The sequence below is a fragment of the Crotalus tigris genome, unplaced genomic scaffold (genome assembly GCF_016545835.1).
Source record: "Crotalus tigris isolate CLP2741 ecotype Arizona unplaced genomic scaffold, ASM1654583v1 scf7180000024307.1902530, whole genome shotgun sequence".
In the NCBI taxonomy this organism is placed as follows: domain Eukaryota; kingdom Metazoa; phylum Chordata; class Lepidosauria; order Squamata; family Viperidae; genus Crotalus; species Crotalus tigris.
The window spans coordinates 205,227-228,924 of record NW_024100479.1 but is presented as its reverse complement, the minus strand read 5'-3'; the positions used below and the strand labels follow the sequence as shown (position 1 = coordinate 228,924).

Genomic DNA, 23,698 nt, shown 5'->3' with positions numbered 1-23,698 from the left:
GTTGTGGCATTTTTAAGGTACTTCAAGAGGAACTTTGCTTTACCTTTCCCATCCTGTTTCAGACCAATCATTAATCATGAAGGAAAAACACTCCAGACTTTTGCCTGACTTCATAATGTTTTTTTATGTTTCTGACATTTTCTATCTATGAGCTGAAGGGAAATTCTTGTCTCTTTTCATTTAGAATCCGCTGGGTTGCTGTTTGATTCTAACTTGCCTTCCTCTTCAGCTTGTTTGCTTTTTCTTTTTCCACAAAGTAGTGGCTTTCTGCTACTGAATATTGAAATTAAAGACATTTTATGGGAGTATCAGCAAAACTGTTGTCAAAGTTATTGCTGCTGGGGGACTCTGTTGTCTACCATCACAACTCTGTCGTAAGACTTTTTGATATTTATTCATTAGAGAAGTGAGTTGTTTTAGAGAGAATTCCTTGCCAGTAAAAACTCTGATCCAGAAGTGCATCAAACCTCTTACAAACAGAAGCCCAGCGCCACTTTGGATTTCTACCTTTTGCAGCCATTTTTGAGCCTAAAGTAAATAAATAAATTTTGCTGCTTGAAGAATCCATTTGATAAAATTAATATAGTACAATTCTTAAATTAGTAGCCTGCATATGAGTTACTGATTTTTGTTGAATTCACTTTGTCCCATGGAGTCATGAATCCAGTTGTATAGATTCTTCCATCCACTAGTTCCCTATTTTATTTGTAATTGCATTATCACTGAAACCTTTAGGGATTTCTATCTTTCTCTAGGGATAGAGGTATAGCAATAATAAATTACATGTCTGTAAATTACATAAATTACATGTATATGCAGGGCCTTTTTTCTCATACAATGCCCAGAACGGAGTTCCGGCACCTTTTTTGGATGGAACCTTGTGGATAGGCAAGGCGGGTTGTATGACGTGTGTGAGTTCCGGCATCTTTTTTTTTTTTTTTTTTTAGAAAAAAAGCATTGTGTACATGTAATTGTACATGTCTGGTCTTTTGTAGGACTGATGGTTTAAAGAGCTTAAGCTGCTGTCTTTTTAAAACCATGAGATGGCTGCTTCACTTTCTCTAAACCATCAGTCCTGCAAAAGACCAGACATGTACAATCCTGAGTAGCTCAGGGTTGAACTGTGAGGTCCTTGATGGTCTCTTGGTTGTTTTCTTGCAGACATTTCATTATCAAACTAGATAAAAACATCAGTGCTCTGATGTTACCTAGTTTGGTAATGAAACATCTGCAAGAAAATAACCAAGCTCGGAGAGCACCAAGGTCCCCACACATACAATTCTCCTTGTTCTATCTGATGTGATGGCATCAAGGTCATCTCCTAGCAACTTGACATGTGTGTGATGTTGGCAAAAGTAGAAAAATGTAATGAAGTATTTCAATAGCAACATGTGTCTTCCTTTCCTAAAGTTAAAGCAAAATTATTTTAGGAAAATAGCAACTCTGGCAAACACTGTCTCTATTGGTCATTACTTTTTTAAAGTACATTATAGTCATGATTGCTTTTTCAAACTACATTATAGCTGTGAAGTAGAACTTCTATGGGGAAAAACAAATATTGCATTTATTACTGTAATTCTACATTCATAAAATATATTTCAGGGGAGGACGAATTTACACAGGGGGTAATGTGATTTTTCCCTTTATCCATTATTTATAACTGCTTAATCCAGGTGCTGTCAGTTATTTTTTTTATATTCTTCAGTTTCACAGCTACAAAACACTTCAGTATTTCTAATTTATTTCTGCTTACTATACAGATGTTCTCAATTGTGTTCCTAACTAAATTTCAGATGTTATTATTGTTTTTGTTTATGTCAGCGTGCATGCTGAAGTGCGCAATACACAATTGTCAGGGCTTTAGAAGCCCGTAAAAAACCTCTGATTATTTAGTTATCAATAAATTAAAGTATAATATCTAGGTCATTAGTGGATTTAGTCTTCAGGTGATTTCCCTGCAGCTATATCATTCCATATATGAGAATTGTATATTGTCACATGAAAGTTTCATCTGGCATTTATTCAAGGAGATCATTTAGAAGCAGCATTTGGAGAACATGTGAATTGTGTTCTGTAAATCAATGTCTCAGTTCTTGATGGAAGACTTAGTAGCTTGCATCTTACATGCCTGTTTCTTAAAAGTCCCACTTACTCATTTACTTCTGAGTAAAAATGCATAGGCTGCATAATGAGAAAATGCTTGACTTCGTGACCATCCAATTTTCTACGAACAAAATAAAGACATGCATGTCTTCTAGAACTGAAGGTCCAGCCTTGAACTGATTTAGTAATTTAGTAATAGTAGTAAAGTTGGAAGGGATCTTGGAGGTCATCTAGTCCAACCCCCTGCTCAGGCAGGAAAGCCTACACCATTTCGGACAAATGGCTGTCCAGTCTCTTCTTAAAAACTTCCAGTGTTGGAGCATTTACTGCTTCTGGAGGCAGGCTGTTCCACTGATTAATTGTTCTCACTGTCAGGAAGTTTCTCCTTAGTTCTAGGTTGCTTCTCTCCTTGATTAGTTTCCACCCGTTGCTTCTTGTCCTGCCTTCAGGTGCTTTGGAAAATAGCTTAATTCCCTCTTCTTTATGGCAGCCCCTGAGATATTGGAATATTGCTATCATGTCCCCCCTTGTCCTTCTCTTCGTTAAACTCTTTAGGGATATCTATGTATTTTGTAATTATGAAGTACGAATAAGTTATCTTATAACATAGTAATTGTTGACCTGTAGTATAGCCACGAGCATTGGCATGTCTTCTGTTAATTGCTGTAATAAGAATTTGTACAAATAATAACAGAGAGGCAATAATGGACAACACCAATCCTCCAATATTCCCTTTATTAACTCAGTGTCTTTAAAAGGGCGACTCAGCGTTTAAATACCTTCAGCATGGGTGAGTCACCATATCCCAAAACAATTTGTGCCACTGTTGAGCAGCCTTTAACAATAGCAACATTCAGCTTGAATCACAATTTTCTGATTTAAAAAATAGCCCAATTCCCCTGGGATCCCTTCGGGAAACTTCTCCTTGGCTTTACAGACTGAATCCAAATCTCCATTCAGACATCCAAAACCCACTGCTTCCCACTGGCTGTCCCCAGAAATGGGGAGACTCTTATAACTAACCTACCCACTTTTCACTGTGTTATATGAGGAGATGAAATTTGGGACAAATTGATACAGTTAATGTGTTGGGTACTTTTATTTTATTTGAGGGAAAAAAAAACCTTCCAATACAGGAAAACTTTGACTTACAATAGTTTATTTTGTGACAGTTCAAAATTAGAACAGCATTAAAAAAAGTGACTTGTGACCATTGTTCACACTTAGGACCATCGCAGCGTCCCCCATAGTCACATGATCAAAATCCAGACACTTGGCAACTAAGCTAAGCTAAGATAAATAAGATAACCTTTATTGTCATTTTTTTTACTGTGAACACAATGGCACACATCAAAAATGAAATTTAGTTGCCTGCTGTCAAAGTGAAACACATGCATGACACATACCTAAACATACTATGTACAACATATGTATAGACCCACAGCCCTACATATACATAACAAATAAATATTAAATACTGTCCGTCTTTAATGTATAATGGAAGGAGGAAGCTTGAGAGTTTGCAAAGTTAATGCTATATGGAATGAAACTCTGGCTGAATCTGGATGTTCTGCTTCGGATACCACGAAGCCTCCTCCCAGAAGGTAACAAGGAAAACAGGTCGTGAAGAGGATGGGTAGTGGCCCAGATAATCTTATGGGCCCTGTTCAAGCAACGCTTCTGTGCTATATCCTGGATGGGAGGGAGGGAGCTGCCACTAACCTTTTCTGCCATCCTCACCACTCTCTGCACCGTCTTCCTGTCTAAAGCAGTGATGCTTCCAAACCAGACTGTGATGCTGTATGACAGGATGTTCTCAATCGTCCCCCTGTATTTACGATGGTGGCAGTGTCCCAATGTCATGTGAACTCTTTTTGTGACCTTCTAACAAGCAAAGTCCATGGGGCAGCCAGGTTCACTTAACAACCATGACACTAACTTAACAACTGCAGTGATTCACTTAACAACTATGGCAAGAAAGGTCGTAAAATGGGGCAAACTCACTTAACAAGCGCCTCACTTAGCAACAGAAAGGTTGGGCTAAATTGTCGTCATAAGTCGAGGGCTACCTGTAATTTTATTTCTTCATAGATTTGTAAGCAACCTGTGCTTTCTGATGGGGGCATATGCAACAAGTTTCAGGTGAATATGTTTGTTTGTAACTTTGGAGGGTTTTGCAAAGAAGACTGCAATGTAGGGATTTCTAAAAGAAATGTATTCCCATATGGTTTTGGAGTTAATTATGAAAATGACAGTAGAGGTATTCAGTTAAGAATCAGTCAAAAAGACAGGTGTGGTTTATTTACTAATTTGCCTACTTATTTTTCGGGAAGCAAAATCTTCAAATTTGAGAGGAGGAAGTGCTAAGCAATCATCAAATACTGCAATACACCCCCTCAGATCTCATAGCTTATGTTGAAACTCTTTAATATTCCTGATCCTGGGAGAGAGAACTAGCAAAGGACACAACATTTATTCTACAATATATTACTTCAATATCTTTTCTGGAGAAAAAAACCCCCACCTATGATAGAATTGTAAAATTCTTCACTGTGATTAGAAACCAGAATTGTCAGCCTCAAAACTTCTTCCCTTTTTCTTCTTTCTCACCTCTCCCTAGCCTCATATTTTCCTCACATGAGGACGTGTGTAAAAACTACCCTGAGCTCTTTGTAAGAGAAGTTGGGATGTAATTGGCAGGACTGATGAAGGGGTGTGTCCTAATGTAACACACACGTCCTCTTCGTGATGATCACACTCCGGGCATTCTGTGCCAGGTACGCTGTCCTTAAACTAATATAATTAAGCACTTTCAAAAGTAATTTGGCACTCCGCAACTCACCATAAACATCTGCTCAAATTTTGCTTGTTGAGCAGGCCAAATTGAAGATTCTTATTGAGATTTGGCTCCTTCCAAAGCATGTTCAACTGTCAGGTACATCATATGAGCCACCTTGAAAGGGATAGGAAATGCAGGATAAGTTTGGCTAAAGTTTAAACTTTATTTAATGCAGAAGCATCGCAGTTATTTTTTCCTGCTGAAAAAACTTGCCAGGCCAAAAAAAAAGAGAAAAAAAAGATGCAAAATTTCAACGAACAGTATCTGTAATTAACAGTCAGGGTTGGTTTATACAAACAGCATTTGTATATGATTAATAAAATGTATAGTGCATAGTACTGTGATCTCAAGGCATGAAATATGAGGGCCCCACAGCATTCTCATTAAATTAAATGAGAATGCCATAAGATCTTTGCTACTGGCACCATAGAAGCCTTTCATGAATGGCAGCACTGTCATGGAAAGCTTTCTTTAATGGCTAGGGAACATATTAACTTTCTCCCTGGACAATCTAACCTGAATAACTTACTCTGGCAATAATTTTCCTAATGTAATTGTTTCCTCTTTTTTCATATCCTTAATTCTAGCATGAAACCTAGCCATGCCTCTTGTTTTTGCTGGCTGTACCTTATTCTCCTGTGGGTGAAATAGAGAACCTTTTATTTGCACACATTAGAAGATGGATTTGATAAATAGCAGAATCTTCCATCAGAATTGGAAAAATACTTCCATTATGGTGAACAGAGACTAGGAAAGCAACACAAAAACAGCCTAACTCTTCAACACGGAGGAGCCATTAAAACAGGCAATGGGGTCTTAATTTGATCTTATCTTCTTCTCTATCTACCTCTCTTGAAACTTAACCATATATAGCAAGGTATGCCAATCTCAATCTACACTTACCAAGGCTCTTCCAGGCTACATGTTTGCATGATATACCCAGAAATTCTTGCCAGTATAGTACATATTAAAAGGAGGCTTCCATGCTATATGGGTAATCAAGAATTCCCAACCCAAACACAATCCTAGGAGTTGACCAATGTAAAAAAAAAGTATTCAATGGAATGATCTAACCTGAGCTTCTTCCTAGCATATAAGAAGGCACGTTGGGAATGTTGCACTAACAGCAAAATAGGATAGTCATCCAGAGATAGTTCATTCAGTTATGGACACTTTCTGCAAGACTGAAACATCAGTACAAATGCCTTTGACTTAATGATTGCCACAAGATTATATTTAAGGTAAAATCAGAATTTCTTCAGAATATAATATAGCAAATGATTCTTGTCTGAAAGGAAGATGTAGATATTGTGTGATATAGCTGCAACTTTGTGCAGTCTAAATGTTGCAACATGAGTAATTAAACATTAAAAAGAGGATCTTGCCTATGGATTCCACAACTTGACAAGATTGGTAAATTCAGTAACTGTAACTGTAATTGTAACAACCACAACCATAACTTTTATTATTGTCAGTGACCAAATTCTTACATAAATTCTGTAACAAATGAGAGAGAGGGCAGAAAACCCAGATGAGATAAAAAAAATGGTAAGTAAAATAAAATAAATTGAATAAAATAGATTGAAAAAAATATAGGAGTGTGTGAATGCCCTTGAGTCAGTATTGACTCCTGGCATCTGCCTGGGCTGGTTCCAGCAGTTTTCTTGGCAAGATTTTGGAAGTGGTTTTGCCCTTGTCTGCTTTCAGGACTGACTCAAGATCATCCAGTTAGCTTTATATCTAGGCAAGACTAGAACTCACAGTCTCCCAGTTTCTAGTCTGGTAGGTTAACCACTGCATCAAACTGGCCCTTGGAATATCGGAATTAGATTAATATGTATATAAGAACTAAATTGCAAAAATATTTCACTGTTAAATGAATACATCCTACACTGGTCAATCACAAGGTATTGAGATATTGACATGTTAATTTAACAATTGCTAAAATGCTAAGACAATTAAGAAGTACAAAGTAGACAAGCTCAAGAAAACAATTCCACAGGAAGACTAGAAAGCCTTTTGATCACATCAGAATAGAAATATGATAAATAAATAAGTAAATAAATAAATATGTAAATAAATAAATTTGGATTAGAAGAGAACCTTATTGAAATAAATCAGAGTTTCATTGTTTGACCTCTGAGTCATTTTTCTGGAAGACTAGTAGTCTCAAAGACTGATGATAAGCCATAGACTTTAGATCCACAATTATTCTTTTAGACTGTGTGAATGTGAAGTTGTTTCAAAATGTTCAGGAACCCAAAGGGTCTCAAACTAAATTAATTTAAGCAGCTAAATTATGTGCACCTCATAACAGAAGATTGGGTACATTACAGCCTACCAAGAAAGACTTTTAAGAATATACATTGAACATTCCAGAAGTTACTTAAAATAAAATTTGTCCATAGAGTGTTGGAGATAAATTGACTGATAATATCTTATCTATTTTATTTTAAAATTATTTGTTTTCTTTTTGTTTTCATACCTGTATTATTTAATTTTATCCATTGGCTGTTATTACTATTTCATATATTTCTATATAGAAATAATTGATTTCTTAATTTTTTAGCATGGATGTTTTAATTGAGTGGTTTGTAAACTGCTGTCAATTTTTCTTCATTTAGCAGTATACCAGTAGAATAAGTAATAATAGCAATAATTACAACTCCATCTGGCTGTTATCAACATGTGTTACCTAACATTTATGTATAAAAAAAAGTGGACAACCATCAGGTTTCGTCTTCATAATATTCCAGTCCATATGGCATGGTTTTCTATTGTTTTAAGGATTTTAAAAATGGTTTAAAACATTAATTAAAGTTAAAACTTCTAATAATTCCCCAAAATATTGGAAGGAAGGAAGGAAGGAAGGAAGGAAGGAAGGAAGGAAGGAAGGAAGGAAGGAAGGAAGGAAGGAAGGAAGGAAGGAAGGAAGGAAGGATAGCACGCTGTTATGTATGCGCGCACACACACACATAAACACACACACATACACACACACACAAGTGCAAGAAGAGAATCCTCAGTCTCTGCTGTGAAAGGTTGCTTACTGTGATATAAATCACACCATAGAATTAGTCAGTTGTTTGTATATGATCACAAATGGCAAAAGAATAAAAGAGCTAGACACCACATTAAAGGCACATTGCATATGGTGACCTCTACAATAAGCTTCTTTTTTAAAAAAATAGCCACTATATGCAAAAATTAAAACTAGTTTCCAGATGGCAACTCTAAGAAATTCTGTGTTTCTCTAAATCATCATCCTTAATTTGTTTTATTGTTAAATAAATAATAATTTGGAAGTTGCCAAATTATTTATTTATTACATACATTAATATGCCACCCCATCCCAAGAGTTGTTCAGAAAAATTTGCATCAGTTGTTGAAGATTTAAGTTCTTTTCAGATGAGGGTGGGAAATTTATATGGGTTTTTTCTATCTGACTGTTCTGGTGCACAAAATGCTGGTACTGCAGTGTCAAAGCAGTTGGACCTCTTTGGGCAGAAGCTCTGTATGACACACATGAAGTGACACTGGCCACTGATGGAGCCCACCCATTTCCTTCCTACTGAGATGAGCTATCAACAGAGCTCAAGATGATGTTGGAGTGAGGTTCATTGTGTTGACAAGATACACGGGACAATGTGCTGACGATAAATAAACTAATGCCAAATTAGTTAAACTCATCAGCTAGTTAATGAGCAGAAAGTCAAGTGCCCTTTTTATGTCTTCAATAATTTTAATCTTCTGGTTGTTTACTTAACAATCATGTTGTCATGGTTCCGATAGATGAGACCACTAAAAGCAGAACTCCAAGGCTAGAGATTTCCTTAAAGAACATGTTTATTGGCTACAAAGTATCATCACAGTCAAAAGTGAAACCAAGTCTGGAGTTCCCTCCAAAGTGTTTACAATGTTACAAAGTTGAACTTCCCACCTCAGCATTATGTAATCAACTACATTCCCCAATAGAATACTTTGGCGGGCTTTCTAACTGAAGGCTCGGCTCGCCAAATTCCCAGGCAGCGATGAACTTGGTTCCCACGGGACAAAATATTGTTTAGGCTAACATTAAAATCATCCATCTCCCCTCCCAGTCCTGTGGCAACCAAAAACAAAACAAAATGGCTTCGGCCAGGTTCATTGCAGTGTTGACATATGCAATGCCACCTGAATGGTATGGAAGACATCTACAGGTCATTTAGGACTTGTTCACCTATACGTGGACATCCCATGGATCTTCTATAATTGACAAGTAGGAACTGAAGGTCTGTATAGATTCCACTAACAAGAAGGAAATCTAAATTGATTTATATTATTTTGCTGTGGTGTGTGTTTGTCAAAGCAGCTTGTTACGTCAGCAATCCCCAACTTTTGTGGCTTGGCAGCCTGCTGGAGGGAAGAGGGGAACAGGGCCGCGTGAGCAGTGGGGCGGCATGCACGCACATGCTCAAGCAGCTTGACTTGTGCAAGTGGAGCTGTATGCGCATGTGCACATGCTCCGGCCTGCTGCTAATATAAGTTGAGCTACATGCGTGTGTGTGCATGCCAGGCCACCCCTTGTATGGCCCAGTTTTGAATAGGCCACAGCCATGGCCCAGGGTTTGGTGACCCCTGTGCTGTGTGATGCTCAAGACACATTATTGTTACACTGCTTGTGTGAAGCAACACATATTCTGAGGCTGTGGGCAGTTACTTCTCCTTCCACAATAGTCTTGTACCGCTATTGAAAAACACTATTGTACTCTGCTGGTTTTTCTTAAAGTTAGGACAACCACCTGCATAAATCTGAATGGCCTCTGTCATTTGATTTGGGAATCCATAGGTCAAGGTAGCTATGCCAGAACAGATTTCATAAGTTCTCAGCAGAAGCATTCAACAGAAGCTTGATCTGCATGTTTTGGACCTGCTTCAATTTCCAACTTTCTTTTCAGAGCATCCCCCTATGGACTATATTACAATAATCTAATTGAGAAATAACAATAGCATGGATAACCACAGGCCAGATCAGACTCTTCCAGGAAGGGATATAGCTGGTAAATCAATCTCAGCTAAAAATAGATGTTTCCTGTTTTACCCTGTAATATCTCATGTGGTCTGCAATCTAGCAAAGAAAGCAGTCTACCAAAGATGTTGAAGATGGGAAGACAAAAGGGACTTGACAATTGCTTATATACTACAATTTTTGATGATGACTCTCAGAGGCTTCTTATAGATTGTAAATAAGAGCAGAATGGGACTTTGGAGATCACACACACACACACACCAATTCAAGGAGCCGAGGTGGCGCAGCAGTTAGAGTGCAGTACTGCAGGCCACTTTAGCTGACTGTGTTCAGTAGGTCAGTGGTTCAAATCTCACCGGCTCAAGGTTGACTCAGCCTTCCATCCTTCCGGGGTAGGTAAAATGAGGACCCAGATTGTTGGGGGCAATGTAAATATATATATATACATTGCTTACTGGTGTACACCGCTTAGAGAGTGCTTGCACTTAAAGCGGTATATAAGTCTCATAAATAAAATAAATAAATAAAATAAGGATTGTGACGTAAGGCCCAAAACCCCTAAGGCAACCATTTGGAATCTGTCTCAAGGTAGAAGTGGCCTCCAGCCACCAATACTTTCAAGTAGTACAGGGAGATTCCATGGCAGAGGATAAAGATCCAGGAACACTGACATAGAAATGCTACCAAATTGTGCTCCTTCAACAGATCATCTATCAAGTAACCAATACACCTCTATGCTATACCCAGGGCTACAACAAGGCAGACATGCTTAAAATAAACCACCCTTGAATATCCCCCTAATAATGAATCAGGTCAAGTTTTCTATGTCCTCTTGATAATACCTTGAGTTGGGCTTTAGTACAACTAAAAAAAAAAAAACTCACACATGTCATACAACCCGCCTTGCCTACCCTACAAGGTTCCATCCAAAAAAGGTGTCGGAACTCCGTTCTGGGCGCTCTATGAGAAAAAAAGCCCTGAGCTTAACTATAGCAGTTGCTCCCTGCAGAAGATATATTAAAAGACTGAAGGGCCCTCCATAGACTCATCAATGAGAGTGATAGAATCACAGTATCATTACATATAGTAGCTGTATGTATCCCTGAAATATCTGAAGAATGAAATTCTTTTTAAGTTAGATGATCAGCCATGGAATTGTTATATAGAAATCAACTAACAACAGGGCAATAATGTAGCTTTATGTAACCCCTCTTCTAGAAGGGATTCAATCAGAAAGCTGACCTGTTTCATTAGATCTTATTTTACTATTATCATTCTAATAATTCTGCGTTTTGAGTCTTGTCTATAAATATTTAATCAGATCAGTAGAGTCAGTATTACTCATTAAATTCTGCTGCAACCCTACCACAGGTAGTCCTCAGTTTATGTCAGAAATTGGGATTAGAGTTGCTTTCACTAATGACACGGTTGTAAAGTGTGTCATCATTGACTTCGCTTGTCGGAAGCCAGGAAAGTAAGTCACAAATGGCAACCATATACTGTCATTGTGGAGATGATGTGAGGGTCAGTCATAAGTACTACTTGCTGAGCACTATTGGAAGTTTAAATGTTTGTTAAATAAGTGGTTGTTAACCGAGGACCACCTGTATATTGTTTGCAGTCTATATGAACCCTCTGAAAAACATCTTCAGGAGTTGTAAAGCTGAGTGTAACCTATGGTCAGATGACTATCAGGTCTCCTTCATTCCAACTTCCATTTACTAATTTGCTAGCTGCTATTGTGTCTAGCGGAAATGGATTTCAAGTATTCTATATTGGACAACAGATAGGTCAATTATTCTACCCCACCCCTCCACTCCCTGTAGTGCAGCTTTTTCAGCTGGCCTCCTCCATCAAAGGAGGCATAGCCTCAACACCAGAAAGCCATCTGTGTAAAGGTCATAGTAGTTGCTCAATTGCAGGCAGTCAGTTTATCTGAAATGAGCACAAACACCCTGAAGATTTTAATCATGAGAGCCAAAAGATGCAGTTTTACAATTCCAAGGGAAGGATGGAGAATGAAAGAAATAAGAGCTTAAAAACTGACCTGTGAAATGACAAATGTATCATAAATACAGAAGTAGGTGACTAGAGTAAAACCTCCATCACTTCGCTTGAATAATCAACTACCTCCTGTAATGATAGCTAAACTATACTAGCTTGTATGTCTAAAGTAAACAGTAACATTAACTCAATTACATTTTTTATCAAACCAGAAAGGCAAGGAGAAACCACTTTTGACCTTGACGGTTCCACTTAGCTTTGCATGGAATGCCAGAGGATGACTCCCAATGTGAATGGAGTCAGATAGGGAAACTGGGCAAGGCCATTAAAAAGAAATCAATAAATCCAATGAATAAATCAATTAAAAACTCTCCTTGCTCTTGCTTAAATGTGATCTGCACTATAATTTGTGCTTTTAAAGTAGCACTATTTTATAACACTTCATTAAGGCTTCCAGATCCGGGCTGCAAAGACTTGGACAACTCTCAGTGCAGTGCAGTCGGCTTTATTTTTCAAATCCAATTGCCATTTCTGACCTTCCCAGCCAGATTCGGGAAAACAAAGTCAATGGGAAAGCCGGATTCACTTAATAACTGCATGATTCACTTAATAACTGCAGTAATTCGCTCAACAACCATAGCAGAAAAGGTCATAAAAAAATCAGGTGTGACTCTGTTAAATGCCTTGGAATTGCCTTTTCTATGGAGACATCCAGAATTCTGTGATTTTTAAAACAAGAAATCCCAGGTACTTTGGATGGTTTTTACATAAACTCTCTACTCGTAGGTAAGCCTTATGAAAAGTAGTAAAATTTTGCTAGGCAACTTCCTTGACTACAGCACTGTAATGAGGAGCTCAACAGATGGGAAGATAAAAAATCTGCAGTCTTCCCCTTTTATTGGATTGCATATTGATTGTATTAATTTTTTGTAGTTCATTGTATTATTATTATCTGAAACTGTATTACGAATTTTCAACACTGATCTAACATTGGATAGAGTTGTATCTTAGCGTTTTGGTATTTTGGTAGATTAGTAATCTAGTGTTTTGATAGAAGAGTATTCTCCTGTTTTATTCATTTAGTAATGTACTTTTAAGTGCATTAAGTTTTTTCTTTATTTTTAAAAATATTTGTATTTATATTGTATTTTAGCTCATTTGACACTTTTTACATATTTTTCCCCCCAATGTTTCTTTGCATCTTCTAATTTTTGTTATGAAACTGTATAAAAATCTGGCCAGTGCCTAGTGAGATTTATTTGTTGAATACAGCTGGTCCTCAACTTACAACTAGAATCAGGACCAGAATTTCTATTGTTAAACAAGACAGCTTTAAGTGAATTGCACCCAATTTTACAACTTTGTTTGCCATGGTCGCTAAACAGATTGGTGCAATTGCTGTCTGTCATGTGGTTAAATGAATCCATCTTCTCCCATTGACTTTGCTAGTGAAAAGACAGCTGGGAAGGTTCCAAATGGTGATATAGCATGACCCTGGATGCTGCAACTGTCATAAATACATGCCCGTTGCCAAGTGCCCAAATTCTGAAAATGCAGCACCTTGTCCTTACCACTTTCTGTAGAGGGACGATCAAGTCATATGACATTACTGTCTGGTTTGGAAGCATTACTGCTTTGGACAGGAAGGCAGTTCAGAGAGTACTGAGGATGGCTGAAAAGATTACACACACACACACACACACACACACACACACACACACACACACACATATATATATATATATATATATATATATATATATATATATATATATATATAGTTTTCTGAGGTTTTCGCAGGTATTTGTATGTAGGTCTTTGGTTGTTCGGGTTTTCTCCCGCGTAAAATTGGAAGTGTCTTGGCGACGTTTCGACGAAGTCCCATTCGTCATCTTCAGGCTGGTGTTTTCAGCTTCGTGCTTCGAGCAGCAATGTGTGGTCTTAGCTGTTTCTTCCTTTTAACTGCCAGTGGGGGTATGAACTGATTGGGTGGGAGCTTGGCTGTGTTCTGATTGGGTGGAGGTGTGTTCTGATTGGTTAGGGGCTTGGCTGTGCTCTGATTGGCTGGGGGAGTGTTCTGTTTGGTTGTGCTCAGGTTAGTCTGAGTTGCAGAGGGGTTTAAGATTTTGGGCTGCCTTGCTATTTTTTGGCTTCGCGTTCGTGGTCGTGCCTCCTCTTCACCAGAAGCCAGACCACAGCTGCATCATTAGCCACTTTAAACCCCTCCAATCCATACATGAAGCAAACTGACACCCTCCATGAAGAGGAGGCACGACCACGAACGCGAAGCCAAAAAATAGCAAGGCAGCTCAAAATCTTAAACCCCTCTGCAACTCAGACTAACCTGAGCACAACCAAACAGAACACTCCCCCAGCCAATCAGAGCACAGCCAAGCCCCTAACCATTCAGAACACACCTCCACCCAATCAGAACACAGCCAAGCTCCCACCCAATCAGTTCATACCCCCACTGGCAGTTAAAAGGAAGAAACAGCTAAGACCACACATTGCTGCTCGAAGCACGAAGCTGAAAACACCAGCCTGAAGATGACGAATGGGACTTCGTCGAAACGTCGCCAAGACACTTCCAATTTTACGCGGGAGAAAACCCGAACAACCAAAGACATATATATATATGCGCAAAATCGGCCGGCGGTATAAAAAGGGAACTCCCATTGACTTGTTTTTATGCTCTGATGATGTTGGCAGTGCTGGCTGATGAAAGCTCAGCATTTTATTAAACAAATCCTAGTTTGATATTATCCTGGTGTTCGTATTTATTTGTTTTTACTACATGACATCACCCAGGATTCAAATTTTTAACGTAATTAGAGACAGATATGTATGTATGTATGTATGTATGTGTGTAGGTATATATGTTTTCTGAGGTTTTCGCGGGTGTTTGTATGTAGGTGTTTGGTTGTTCGGGTTTTCTCCCGCGTAAAATTGGAAGTGTCTTGGCGACGTTTTGACGAAGTCCCATTCGTCATCTTCAGGCTGGTGTTTTCAGCTTCGTGCTTCGAGCAGCAATGTGTGGTCTTAGCTGTTTCTTCCTTTTAACTGCCAGTGGGGGTATGAACTGATTGGGTGGGAGCTTGGCTGTGTTCTGATTGGGTGGAGGTGTGTTCTGATTGGTTAGGGGCTTGGCTGTGCTCTGATTGGCTGGGGGGTTGGCTGTGCTCTGATTGGTTGGGGGGTTGGCTGTGCTCTGATTGGCTGGGGGAGTGTTCTAGGTGTGCTAGGTGTTTAACCAAAGACACTCTGCCTTCTCCTCTTCACTAGGATGGCCAAGGATGGCCTCAAAGCAGTGGTGGGATTTAGCCAGTTTGCACCACTTCAGCAGAACCAGTAGCTAATTTTTTGTTGCTCAGGCCCAGAATTGACTTCCGGAAGCAGCATCCACACAGAGAACCGGTTGTTCACATATTTGAATCCCACCACTGCCTCAAAGCAACATTCACCAAGAGGGAGGGCAAGAGAAGGAAAGTGCTGAAAGCAATTGAGGGAGAAGAGATGCCCAACATTTTAATTTTGTTCTCATTTTTGCTAAAGAGCTATGATTTAATTAGAGCAGAAATAATCTTAGCATTGCAAACTTGGAGGGTTATTTTAATTGCATTGCAGTTATATTAATACTGTCAAATTCTAGTAGATATTAACTGTCCACAAATAATGCAGTCACTCACTATATAATTTTGGATGGTAGAATTGGAAGTTCAGCTCATTCTGTTTTCTACCCTTGTCTTAATTGCTAATAAATTTAACTTTAATCAGAAGGACGAATCATGTTATTTGATTTCCACACACACTGCATCCATCACACTAAGTCATGATTAACAAAGGCAGAAATATTTTAGCTTTGTGAATTTTGAAATGTCCATAACTATAAGCTATTCATTTTGTACAGATGGTATCAAGGCAGCCATAAAGATATGTTGGGAGATGGGATATAGAGAAGCAACCAAGATAATAGTCAGATAAAGGGCAACTTAGCCCACAGCAGGAATGTGGACAAGGCAAGTAAAGGAGACAGGGATAGAAATATACTTTTAAACTTGCCAAACTTGGTTAATGTAACCTTACAATAAAGCAGAATTAGCTCATCTGGCCATGTTTCCTATCTGGTCTACTCATATCAATCTTGCAAGTTTGAAAGAACATTTATTTCCCCCACCATCACCACCCACCACTAGAAAGGGTCTTTTCTGAGCCACTTATGCTGCCCATATTCCTGCTGTGAGTTACATTGCTTTTATCTGGCTATTCCCCTGGCTGAGTCTCTTTGCAGTGCCTCCCATAGCCATTCCCTCATACCATTACAGGAGCTCAGCTCAAGACACATTAGGCTGGTTAGCCTACCTGTCATTACCTAGTAGTGATTAAATACCTCAAAATTACCATGCAAAATATATTAAAGCTGGAAATACTTCATAGTCTGTTTAGGTGATGAGTGGAGAAAGCAGAATTGTTACAGAATCCATTTTGTTCTATGTGTTATCTTGGAGGTTGCATAATCTGTCCATCCTGCTTGTCAATGTAGCTTATGAAAGTTGGACTTTCTCATGACCCCATTTTATTATCTCTTGCCAACATTCACCTCCTCTATTAAGGAAGGATGCTGACATAAGTGAGACCCATATGGTGTGAGCTAGCCAAGTATATTTTCATATACTACGTTGATAACATGGAAGTACATAATTAATTGTTTTGGTGATGACAAATCCAATGCTCAAGTGATGTACCAAGTAGCTGAAAGGTAAGCCCACATGATATCATCTGCCATGCTTGATTTATCATAATAATACACAACTCAGACTGCTGAAATACAAGAGTCAGCCTATCCTGCAATGTCCTTCTTTTAAAACTGAGTAATTTTGTTCCATCTGCTGTTAGCCTTTTTCTATGTACTACTGTATAATTGAACAGAAAAGAATATATAGAGCATAATCTGATCAACCATCACAAAGAATGAAAGCTGGAATGTGCAACACATTCTTCTCACTTTGCCCTGCTGACAGAACCTATAGGTGCTAATAGTCCCAGTTGTTCCTCCTACTTTGACTTTCTGCCATTTTCCCTTTTCTAGAGGGTGAGTCTGATCATATGTATTAAATATATTTTCCAAGGAGATATTTCAGGATATAGCAGCAATGCCTCAGTAGATTCAGTAGATTCCATGTTTAGAGCTCCATTCCTAACTTCATTAACTCTTCTTATGTCAAACATTGCCTGGGCCTGGACCCATGAAAATTGTTGCTGGGAATAACACATATCTGCAGGTATTTACTAGCTGGTCTTCTCATGATTGAATCTTCTGGCACATTATAGCAAGAGTGATCCCTTTCCAGAACTGTAGAATAGATTTCCTTGCAAAATTATAAAATTGATTTACTTAAAGCATTTATATGAGTGAAATATAGTGTAATCGTTACGGGGTTGGACTAGGATGGAGGAGATCTAGATTCAAATGTAACTTTGGCCATAGAAACTGGCTTTATGTCTTTGGATCAGTCATTTTCTTCCAGCCCAGCCTATTTCATTGTTTGGTTTTGCAGGGATAAATGAAAGGAGATCCCCATTTAAGCTGCCTTGAGCATCTAGAAAAATGGGATGATGTGAGACTAAAATAAAGTACTCTTTGGCTGAAAAGATTCCCCAAGTGACTTATAAACCAATAAAAGCAAGATAATGCATGTTGTCAGGTATATAGTCCCCAACCTTTCCAGGTCTGCAGATTGGCAGTGGTGTCTGCGGCACGGTTTCCCACATATGCCACTGCTTTCACAAATGGAGCTTTGCATGCTGGCTGCTGCTTGTCTGACCCAGTTCCCAACAGGCCATGGACCGGTACCATGGACCAGGAGGTGGGGACACTGGTCTAAGGTCTATAAAAGGGAAAGGAAATGAAGAGTGGAGAAAAAAAACAAGAAAAGAAACAAGAAGCACTTCTTAAAATCATTCATGTTAAAAGATTATTGGAAAAACCTGATATAAGTTTAAAAGAAAATAGAAGTAAAATATTGAGAATGATCGTCCTTCTTGTCTCATATTTCCTGTTTCATGAGATGGCTACTGGATCATAACTGTGGGACAACCAAACTTCATTTGAGCCTGGTATCTTGGAAGGTTAAAAGAGACAGAGAGGAGATTCTTCATTTACCTCAGCGTGGAAGGAACACTGCAATTTTTTGGTAGTGCTCCCACTCCCATGGTGGCAAAGTATGTTTTCTCTCATAACCCCTTAAGGTCTAAAATTAACTTAATAGGTTTTAAGTTGGAAGGCAAGGTGAATGTCTTTTTTTTTCGATTTTATATCAGTCAGTAGAGGAACATTAGCTTATTAGTTCAATTCAGTGGAAGAATTTTTAACAAATAACAACGCAGTCTTAATACTTTCTGACAATGAGACATACTGAAATTGGATCTTTCCCGTTTATCTAATGCTCTTAAAACTGATCTAATCTAAGGACCAAGCTAAACTGCTTCCACTTGTGTAAAAAGAAAAAACGCTAGCAAGATCAGGGCCATCCAATGGAAGGTGCTCTGTTAAGGGGGCTATCACTAAGAAAGCCTATCACCTGGACAATACTTGTGCAAACAAGAGGACTTGCAACAAGGTCTCTGTTCGTGGTTTGAATAAAAGAGCAGGTTCAAACCTGGCAAGGTATTGCTTGATACATGGTGGAGCTCCCCATAAAGCCTTTTCAAAAGTAATAACCAGAGAGACAGTTTGGTTTAGTGGTTAAAGCACCAGGCTGGTAAGCAGGAAACTGAGTTGTGGAAGCTGGCTAGCAGACTTTGGGCCAGTCATTCTCTCTCAGCCCAACTCACCTCACAGAGTTGTTGTGGGGAAAATAAGAGAAAGGAAGTTTCTTTGTTGGAGATGTTTGCCGCCTTGACTTATTTATAAAAATAATAATGGTGGGAAATAAATAAACAAACAAATAAATAAATAACCCAGCACTATTGTCCCTACCTAAGAAAAAGCACAAGCCCTGAGGATGTATAATTTTGCATTTTAAATTTAGTGACATCATCTTAACTCCAGAAATATTGTACTATAATACCTTTATGATAACTTCTCAAGTTCCTTACTCCTTAAGTTAAGTGCATAATATATTCATTATATCGTTCTTGTTGTCTGGCTGTATGTTCTCCATCTCAATTTTTACTGGCAGCCCTTCCTTCTTTAATTTTCTAAATTTAACCTGTATGTTTGACACCAATAATTCATGGTCTGTTCCACAATCTGCCCCTGAAACTGTCACAGCTGGCTGGATTTCCTTTTCACATTTTCTGTTTCCTGTATTTCTATTTCCTAACAGATAGCCCACATGATTCTGGTTTTCTATCCTGTGATATCTAAGTGAGGAGTTAGCATTTCTGTCACTTGAAGCAGATGTTGGCAATGAACAAAGAATTGTATTCACAAAATGCTTATTGGCCTCTGTCCTAAATTATTGCATTTATCAAATCCAAGTATTCTTGTAATTATACGCTCCTCCATTTCTCTAATTTTTCTTATTCCAATTACCATAACGAGGGCTACATTGTTGTTGTTTTTTGATGTTTCATTTAGCACTTCTTGCAATTTGTTACAGAATTCCTCAGGATCTTCCTTCCCTGTATCTATATTGGCTTCATTAACTTCAATAACACAGATACTCATTGAATATCCACTGATTCTAATAGAAATAGAATTATATCCTTCTTAATTCAAATCTGTATTTCTTGGATCATCTTTGTAAATAGAGGCACATTCCTCCTCTTTTGATACTGGCACCATCAAACTAATTTTATTTATTTATTTATTTATTTATGAGACTTATATACCACTTTAAGTGCAAGCACTCTCTAAGCGGTGTACACCAGTAAGCAATGTATATATATATATTTACATTGCCCCCAACAATCTGGGTCCTCATTTTACCTACCCCGGAAGGATGGAAGGCTGAGTCAACCTTGAGCCGGTGAGATTTGAACCACTGACCTGCTGAACACAGTTAGCTAAAGTGGCCTGCAGTACTGCACTCTAACTGCTGCGCCACCTGTTAATTTTGATTTTGATTGGGTTACATCATTAGTTCCAGATCCACTTGTACAAGTCCTGTGCTTTTCCCAGAATCCCCCCCCCAATACTGGAAATGTCATCATCTGGTACCCAAATTCCTCTGTAGTTTCAGTCATAGCCATACAGTCTCTTTACAACAATACAAAACTTGATTTAATTGCTCCTGCCTGAACAATAAGGTTTCCTGCCTGAGCGGGGGGGGGGGGGCGTTGAACTAGGAAACTTCCAAGGTCCCTTCCAAATCTGTTATTCTGACTCTTTTCAGGTTGAAGTTTGTTCTACTTTGACTTTCTTGGTACTTATAAAGCTTTATCTACTGTCCTGTTGCAGGTTATCCTTAGCTTCATACCATTCCTCTTGACCTTACTGGAGAAGAAAGGATGACCTTGACAGTAGCTCCCATCAATGTCACTCTTAGTATCATTGAAACTATTAAGCCTTCCCACAATATGAAAGCGTGCCCACATATACACCCACATCCCAAAAAGAGGGAACCAATGCTATACACTAAAATGATGTCCCCATCCAAGTTCAGCAGAAATAAAGAAATCATCCATATTCTGTTCTGCCGTTTCTTATGCCAGGATGAAAGAGTGTCAAGACTTGCCCTCTTACAAATCAGTCTGAGGCAGAAGGGCTCTTTAGTTGTTCAAATGCTTTGAAAAATGAGAGAGGCAGAGCAGTTTAGATTACCAGTGTCTGGGAGTAAATTGTGCAAAAATGTCAGCCTCAGTGGCAAAGTTCAAGATAAAACAGTGTCTGCTAATTTAATCATTTACCATGAAAATACCAGTTATCTTAATCTTACATGAAGTTCTTAAGAGCAAGGCACATAGTTTTATGCAATTGAATCATGGCTCTGAAGAAAGAAAGGAAATATGAAATGCTTGCTTCTTAGCATTTTTTTTTTTAGCAGGCAGTGCAAAAACCTTTACACCTCCCTTTCAGGATTATATGAACCATTTTCCTTTTAAGTATATGAATGCACCTGACAGTTTGAGCTTATAAAGTAATGGAGAGAAAGGTGAAAATTCTTCACCACACTTCTCTGGGGCTATTCCCTTGTTGAGAACGTTTGGGGATTTGGGAACAAAATTTGGGGGCAGCTGAAAAAACAAGCTGAACAATTTGTCCATGTTGTTCATTTTTCTTCAGATGCCTGATAAACTACTGCACTAGTAACCTTGAGAAAGCTCGGATGTCTTCATTTTCCATCAGAGCAAGAACGGCATAGCATTGACATCGGAGCATCTGTGGTTTTGTGTCCAGCCAGTTGGAGTCCATGAACAGCTGTGATGAACAGAACCAGGATGGAGAAACAGGAGGCGGCAATGTCCAACGCTGAAGCCCTCTTTCTGAATGAGACCAGGACAGAGGAACCCTGCCGTAGCAAGAGAAACTAAACAGATTGATTCTCAGTGACTCATTTAGCTTCAGGATTGGACAGATCTTTCCCCTGCTGGCAATTTGGCGAAGCATCAGTGGATCAGATACCAAGATGAATAGCTTAAAATAATTAAGGGGAGGGAGGAGGATTGAATCTAAAAAAAAAACTGCTAGCCATCCAATTCTCTTCTATGCAATGAAAGACTCTAAGCAAATTACATTTAGGTTATTAAATATTAAGTCATTGGATTTACCTCCATTTGGCCCAAAGTAGAAAACTGGAAAATATTCAGAGTCGATATTATTGTGTTGATGGGCTGTTTATCACTGAGTGACTGACTGAATTTTGGCAGGTCAGTGAGATCTTTGACACATGAATGGAAAAGAGGCAATTGAAATCTCCCCTTCAAAAAAGAGAGAGAGAAGAGAGTAATTAATTCAGCAAACATATTTGGCGTGAATATGGATGTGTATCAACCCAAAAATTGCTTGCAGCCAAGAAGGTTTTTGCTCAGCAAGTGGGACTTTTAACCTTGCATTGACATTTGAGTTCTGCTTTGCTTCCATTGAAGAAAGTAGAAATGCTGATACACTTTCTAGGAAAAACAGGATCTCATCCTGCAAGCAAAATAGACAGTGCTTTGTATTTAAAACGTGAAATCAGAAGCAACAGGCTCATTTAGTATCAGTAAAGGTCAGTTAAAATTATAGAGACATCCTTTGGAGCAAATCCTCTGTCTTGTATTTGCATATTTATGAACTAGAGATTATGACAGCCCATTCCATTTATTAGAGCAGTGATGCTATAGTTAATAGTCTGTCAGCATTTCCATTATAAACTCCTTTTTTCAGGGTTTTAATATCCCGGCCGCTTGAAATCTCGTCAAGCAAGCGAGTTACTTTTGTCGAGCCAGGTGCAAAAAAAAAAAATTCTGTTTGTTTTTCTTTAATTTAAAGTCAAAATAGATTAAAGGAATTTGGTCTTTTCTGACTTGGAAGATTAAGTAGGTAGAGCAAAATGAAGGGTGGTATTGCACTTTCCTACTATCTCCTTTGCTTGGGGTGTCTGTACTAAAACAGTGACCCTATTTAAAATCTTTTTTTTTCTCCTCAAAATGTTGCCCTTCAGATAACAATTCCATTCCTAGGTCATGCTGGCTTGGGAAATCTAATATAAAGAGGGCAGGCATCAGGTTAGGAAGCAGGATCTACAACTACAGCACAAACTTTAGTAGTTTGATTAGAAAGAGAAAACTGTTCTGTCCCTCTAAGTTATTTGGTTCCTGCAGATTAGTTCAACTGGAATATATATTTCAAAGCCTCTGATTTGAATTACACACACACACACACACACACACACACACACACACACACACACATATATATATATATATATATATATACATACATACATACATACATACATACATATATGTATGTATGTGGTTAGGGCATTAGGCTAGAAACTGTGAGTTCTAATTCTGCCTTAGGCACAAATCCAGCTGCATGATCTTGAGCAGGTCACTTTTTTTCAGCCATATATAGGAGGCAATGGCAAAGCACTTCTGAAAATCGTGCCAAGAAAACTTCAGGGATTTATCCAGGTATTCTCAGAGAATTGGACACAATTGATCAGAAGAAGGGTGGGGGGAAATCATAGCTCCAGAATTATTTTGGCCAAATTTACCTTTTCTCTTTAAAAGAAAAGAATTTTAGCTTTTGTAATGAAAGGGCTATATAAGGGACTCAAATTAGTGACTCTGCCATGTGGACAGTCTTTTGAAAACAAGCTCTTAATAAAATGTATTCACATATTTACCCTTTGATATACTGTAATCTTATGAATTACTTCCATTCCATAATTCTATATTCAGTTAGGCAAAATTCCTATCCTTATTCAACAGTCTCTACAAATGCACATTTTAAAAAAAGAATTGGTTGTGTAAGTTAGTACCTTCTTGTCTATCGCAGATTTTGGCAGCTAAAAATGGTAGGATAGGCAATCTATACATTTTCACAAAAGATGAGAAGTCCAGAACATTTTCATACTATATGATTTTTCCACTCAAATTGCTCATCTTAAAGTATAGCATATACTGTACTGTATTCATGGCACAGTATTTTTCCTAGGGCTTCAGTACTGCTATAGGAGTGCAGTAGAAATGTCACTGAAGGGCAAAAATAACCAGACTTACATACGGGTTCCTGTTTTCAAAACTTTTGTACTAAAATTTTGGACAGACTTTCAGTTGGATGATTGGAAACTAGAACTCACAAATCTCTTGAG

The 23,698-nt window shown here is 38.3% G+C and overlaps 1 protein-coding gene across 3 annotated transcripts in view; it reads left to right on the top strand.

Moving 5' to 3' along the window:
- LOC120299681 overlaps positions 1-23,698 on the top strand; it is a 289,240-nt gene that overhangs the window by 243,691 nt on the left and 21,851 nt on the right. For 2 of the 3 annotated variants that reach the window (XM_039324736.1, XM_039324735.1), the window contains exon 5: positions 21,181-23,237. The exons of the other annotated variant lie outside the window; for it this stretch is intronic. Coding sequence is in view for 1 of the 2 variants with exons in the window: in XM_039324735.1 (XP_039180669.1) it covers positions 21,181-21,259 (79 nt within the window). In the remaining variant the exon portion in view is untranslated. Of the gene's footprint in view, positions 1-21,180; positions 23,238-23,698 lie in introns of those variants that run through there. 3 annotated transcript variants of the gene reach the window in all.